Raw genomic sequence first — 6,491 nt, 5'->3', positions numbered from 1 at the left:
TGGAGATATGAAGAATATTCTCCACAACAAATTAAGGAAAGGACAAATTTGAGCAGCAAACAGTTTCCTTATCCTTGGAGATATGAAGTATATTCTCTACAACAAATAAGGAAAAGATAAGGATGAGAGCAAACAGTTTCCTTATCCCTTGATACTTGGAGATTCGCCTTCTAGGGTTTCTCAAGTCGTGTATATATATTCTAGGAGTAGGTCATGAGCCAAGTTGAGCACTCTAGAATATTGATACAGTTGTAAACTTCGAAACCAGAAAAATAAGGCTTAGAAGGTGTGTTCCCAGTTCTCTGTGACGTTAATCAGGAAGGTGATTAAGTGCGCAGAGAATTGTTTTTCTTTCTCTTAGATCTACACTGGTGAGAGTTTAGATAGAAAAGAGAGAGTGTTGGTTTTCTTTTCTTATAGATAAAAAGAGAGAGGGTTGGTTTTCTTCTCTTAGATCTACACAGGGTGTTGTATTAGATAGAAAAAAGAAGTTTCAGATTCATTCTTAGTCGGGATCAATCCTATTGGGTAGAATAGGTTGAGTAAGGGCCGAGACAAAATTGTATCATTGTAAGAGATAAATTTTGTTAATAAGATTAAAGAAAAACGCGTTGACTTGGCGCGTTCCAAGCGTAAATCAGTGTGTTGTGTGTCTCTATACCTTAACACTTCTCCCCACATCGATATGATAGTCTAAGCCGATCGGTGTCCGATACGATTGCTTCCACCGATCAAACTGAATTTTCATAAACTGATATGATTTCTACTTATGAGATGGGACATAAACACATACATATTTAAACTTTCGACTTCTGATCAAATACCAATTTGTGACTTCTTTTTCGTAAGCAATTCTATTTCCCTATATACCCCTTAGTATTAAAAATTACAAACACATATGATCACAACAATACAAAATATAAAAAATCAAGAATCCATTATTGTCCTCTCTTTTTTTTCTTTGTTCAGGATCTGTTCTTGCACTTCTCCATTGCTCTTGGAGCTGAAACCCAATTGGGTAAAACAAAAGCAAGAACCATATATTGGATTAATGAATTTTAAGGAAAAATATATATGACACTCAAAGAAACGAACAATGAACAAAACGTACCAAGGCCAATTGCTTCGGATCCTTTCATAATGCGCAAACGTTTGCACGACTCTACAAACATCCTGAAATCGATAATATGGGTTGGTGGCTAAAAATAGAAATCTATTGAAAGCAATATATAATTACACTTTAACGATAATAGTAAAAAGAAATTGATGTGCCAGCTACAAATGAGCTAACATATAAAATTTAAACATCTTCTTTCAGTTCTGTTCCATGCCAACTTCTTATAACACATGGATTTTGATTGTCCTTTGGTATTTTCTAATGATTAATATCAATAATAATGGTCGTATCAAGTTACGTTAGAGAATACTTCTTATATTTTGGATGGAAAATAATTATAAAGAGTAAGGCAACTATTGAAAGCAAGAGGATAAAGGAAACTCACGGCCAGGGGACATCACCAACGAGCATCCAGTCACCATCTTTGTCCTCGTAGCTTGGAACATACTCAGAGCTGTTCAACAGATCCATCACTTTACTCTCGTTCATGAAATCTATCATCCCTTGTGCTCCATAACTCCCTTTAATTAATCAAAATCCAAAAGTTTATCATATTAGTTTAATAGCAAATAAATAGTACGACCTCACTGCCGACAAGAAAAAAAAAAAATCAAGAGTATTGACGTCAACTGTTTGTATTTAAATATTTTGAGTTTACATGTGAAAATTTAGGTTATAGAAAAACTTAAAATCAAATTCTTTATCAAATTTTTTTTTTGTAAACTATTTTACAAAGTGTAAACGCTAAAACGTCATATAAACGTTTAATTTTCCGTTTGAAACTAACAATTTGTGTGTGTATGTAAGATGGTAAAATATTATATAGACGTACATCGTAAACGCAAAAGCAAAAAATATAATAATCTAAGACCTATGTTTGTAAATGCGTACCCATGGTAAAGGAGCTGAACATTTTGGCCAAGGCATCAGAGAGATCCTTGTAGCTGTTGTACATCTTAAGGTCAACCTTCCGAAGATAAGGAGCTCCATCCATGGAAACCTTCACAAAGGCTACGGTTCCTCCAGCACTGCTCATTGCCTCATCCGTTTCGCCGTTCTTCTGATTAGCCATAACATTTTTACGGTAGTTCCTCACAGGTGGCCAACCCACCACTTGTGCTCTACATACAATACAACAAACATAGACCCAATAATGTTATCATTTATGCACAGATGTCGTTAAAAAGTACTTTTAGTCTTTTTGAGAAATTTTATAAATGTCTGAACAGAACTTACTTAGCAGGAGGCTTAGCAGGGTCTTTGAGGAGAGTCTTCTCTTTAATAGATCCAGCAACATTGAGATCCCCATGTCCTTGTTTGTTAGATTGAAGATTGAGTTTGAGATCAACGGTCTCAGAGAAGCCTCTCTTATTTCCAACACCCGACTTGGCCACGGTTTCAGTGCCTCCGGGGAGCCCAAGGCAGAGCTCCGTTTCCTTAAGGTTCATTTCTTCTCTCTTTCTTTGTTTTTGTTTCTTTCTCTCGTTATCTCTTTCTCTCTCTCTATTTTCTTGTTGGAGGTGAAGTTTGATAAGAGGGGAATAAGAAAAGGGGAATGAGAGAAGAGTCGATGATATAAGGAAGTGAGAGAGACTATAGCCTATAGGCGGTAAAAAACAATCTGCGTTAACCCGAGATTAATGACTCTGACTTTCTGTAAGCAATCATTTAGTTGGAATAAAAACAAAGAACAATAACAATATAGAGGATTGGTGTATTGCGTATTTTATGTGCATATAAAAACGGTTTTTAAAAAACCCAACATTTTCTTGATATGAGGGTTCCCAACACGTGGCCTTCTCCTAGATGTTATTATAGTAGGTTTTAGTAAAAATCTCACCATTCCTTGTCAAAAACCTGAAAAGTCTAAATTACGAATAAATAGGTGATAGATGATTATTGCGCCAGAGCTAAGCGTAGTGTAATGGAATGATGATAAATGATGACCTATTGAAAACTGGTTTGCGTCGAAATTACGAATAAATATGTCGTGGTGATTATTTTTATTGGGTTGTTAAAAGAATTAAAAAATAAAAAAATAAAAATAAATAAGTTATTTAATTCTTTTTGACATAGCATATTTATTGTCAGATGAAAATGGAAACCATAGATGGTGACAGTTGGGGTGTCAACAAATAAGTATCTATTCATGTTTCTGCATATTCAACAATATATATATATGACCCGTCCGATGTGCGGGATTTGAGTTTTTAAAATAAAATTAATTTAACAAAAAATATAAAATAAATATTTTTTGTAAATAAAAACTATCTATAAAAATAAATTGATACACAGAGTTGTTTAATGCAATATTTGGTGTAAAAGTGCTACTCTGCGGTTGAGACTATTAATCATGCTTTTTCTGAATGCCATCGCTCGTGTGAAGTTTGGGATTTCTCTCCGACTCTGGTCTCGTCAGAGGGTTTTTCATATGAGTCGGTGTACTCGAATTTGGATTTTGTTTTCTGGAGGGGTGCCTCTCAACAGGATGATTCTGATCAACTTCTTTAATTAACATGAATTTTATGGGCAATCTCGAAGGCCATAAATAGAAAAGTTTTTCAAGGTTTAGAGATCGAGTTGAATGATATAAACGATCAGGCTTTGGGTGATAAGTTAGCCTGGGAAGAGGCGCTCTCTTTTATGGCGGTCATGTCAGCTCCATCTCCATCTTCGGTTGTCCAGGTTTCTTCACCTGGTTGTTAGATTGATGGTTCTTGGAAAACAACCAATGTGCATTCAGGATTGGGCTGGTGGTGTTGCGTTGGTGAGGAGAGAACCTTGTTGTTGGGGGCCAAGTGTCTAAGACGGAGCCTCTTCCCCCTACATTCAGGGTTAGAAGCGTTGTTGTGGGTCATAGAGTGGATACATGCTGCAGGGATCGCTTGTCAACATTTCGAGACTGATTGTGCTGAGTTACTCACTATTGTGCAGTCCCTGAAGATTGGCCGTCCTTCTCCAACCTGCTCGATGAGTTTAACTCCCTGGAGTCCTTCCCACTATTCTATATCTCTTGGATCCCGCTTGCATCAAATACGAAGGCAGATTGTCTTGCCCGTATTTCACATTCTCATATCTCTGAAGATTCTTTTGTAAACCCCCTTCCCTCCAGCTTGGACAATTAACCGATGTATTTCCTTTTAATTTATTGTTTGGTTGAAAATTAAAAGTATATGGATACACTTTTAGTTAAAAAAAAATAGTTGTAGATGAGTTCAAAGTTATTAAAAGAAAATTAAATTTAACAAAGAATATATATATATATATATATATATATTCATAAGTTAAAAGAATGTATAAATGTAAAGAGATAAACTTTTAGTTATAGAAAATAGTTGTTGTTTTTTACTATAATACACTAATGTATATCCATTTACAAATCTACTATATACATTACCACTAAAAGTGTATTTGTACATACAAATATATTTTACTGTTAAAATATACTATTTAGTCTTTACTACTACCAACAAATTGTCTTTATGAACACATTAAATAATCTATTATATGTCTCTTCACTTTAACATTTTTATAGTTACAAAAACGCATATATTACAATAGCAGTCTTTTTAATTAAATTATTACAATAGCGGTCTTTTTGAAAAACACATACGTTAATATTGCATACTCCTATCTTATATATTACAATAGCAGTCTTTTTGAATAAATTATTTGATTGGTGAAAAAATATGAGACGATCTTTTTTTTCTTTACTTCAACCATCTTTTTTTTATGTAAAGGTGAGTATTTACATTTTTTTAGAAACAGTAATTAATTGTATATTTTCACAATCATTTTTTATCTTATATAAAAAGTAATCATTTTTCTTGTAAAATTAGCAACTTAAAATTCAAATAAATAAACTATATTATAATTTCGAATTTTATGATATATATATATATATATAATTTCCTTATAATGATCTTTTTAAAATTTTAAAGCTGTTTAAATTTTATAATTTTCTTATAATTACCTTTTACAATTTTAAAACTGTTAGTTGTTTTGTTTTACATTTGAATGTATACTAAAGTTTTCTTTTTTTAAAAGATTATAGATAAAATTAGGTTTTATTTTCTTTATTTTATTTTTGTATAAAACCTTTTTATGGTAGGTTTTGAATTTTTACATTTTTATTTTTTTAAATTACTTAAAATTCAAATAAATAAACTATATTATAATTTCGAATTTTATGATATATATATATATATATATATAATTTCCTTATAATGATCTTTTTAAAATTTTAAAGCTGTTTAAATTTTATAATTTTCTTATAATTACCTTTTACTATTTTTAAAACTGTTAATTGTGTTGTTTTACATTTGAAAGTATACAAAATTTTTCTTTCTTTAAAAGATTATAAATTAAATTAGGTTTTATTTTCTTTATTTTATTTTTATATAAAATCTTTTTATGGTAGGTTTTGAATTTTTACATTTTTATTTTTAAATTTTTTAATAAATTTAGAATTGACATGTGTCAACATCTGAATGATACAATTGACACGTGTCACGATTTTGTTAATGAGTAACTTTGACATCAAGCTTTATATAATAAGATATATGTATATGAATATATATTTACAGAAAAATATATGCTATAATATGAATTCTTTACACATATTAACATATGCATGCATATATTGTATATAATGTAATTATAAAACTAGAGAATAAAATATAATTGAAGGAACTATTTCTGATTAAATTAGTTAAACTAAATAAAAATAAAATAAAAAATGATTTATCAAGAAGGAGAGTTCATACAAATGTAAATATCTAATTAATATATACATGTGTCTATTAGATATTTTGTTGAATATTTAGATGAGTTCTTCAGAGGTTATATATCTGACTTCGACGCATATATATATATATATACATACAATTTTCTTTTTGTCCGATCCAAACAAAACAGGATATACATATTTTGTTATTTGTTGCTTAGTTTGAATCGGACAAAAAGAAAATTGTTCTTATATTGAATCCTTATATATATTTCGTGTTTACAGTTTACACTTATCCATGACCTTTCGACTAAGATGACTCTGTTTTTCTTAGATAGCTGAATTGTATAAACTGACGTATAACAAGTCTGACATTAAAAATGATCGATATCAGTATATCACTATAGTTTGTAAGTGTGAACATAATGGGATAACACATTCGTTTTTTTCTTCTAACAATATCGTTGAATCCATAAAATCCAATTAATGAACTCGAATAATACAGGTTAATCCTGCAAAATTAATAACAGTACACAATATAATTTTCAAATATATTTCATTTTTTTATAAGCAGATATAGTATTTATTTTTTGAAAATTCTATAAATTAGTTTAGACTTGTCTTTTTTTTTTTTAACATCTATCTTTA

General features: G+C 30.5%; 1 protein-coding gene across 1 annotated transcript; it reads right to left on the bottom strand.

Moving 5' to 3' along the window:
• Window positions 1–741: 741 nt before the first annotated feature.
• LOC104723748 (auxin-responsive protein IAA14) lies at window positions 742–2,914 on the bottom strand. The gene is made up of 5 exons (XM_087471837.1): window positions 2,354–2,914; window positions 2,009–2,238; window positions 1,503–1,638; window positions 1,112–1,173; window positions 742–1,003 (listed from the first exon to the last, which is right to left on the bottom strand). Exons 1-5 carry the CDS (start codon window positions 2,563–2,565, stop codon window positions 966–968), a joined length of 678 nt encoding a protein of 225 aa, XP_087327963.1. The 5' UTR covers window positions 2,566–2,914; the 3' UTR covers window positions 742–965.
• Window positions 2,915–6,491: the final 3,577 nt, after the last annotated feature.

This window comes from Camelina sativa, chromosome 11 (genome assembly GCF_030686135.1).
Source record: "Camelina sativa cultivar CO46 ecotype springtype chromosome 11, ASM3068613v1".
Taxonomy (NCBI): domain Eukaryota; kingdom Viridiplantae; phylum Streptophyta; class Magnoliopsida; order Brassicales; family Brassicaceae; genus Camelina; species Camelina sativa.
This window is presented reverse-complemented; position numbering and strand designations above follow the sequence as displayed.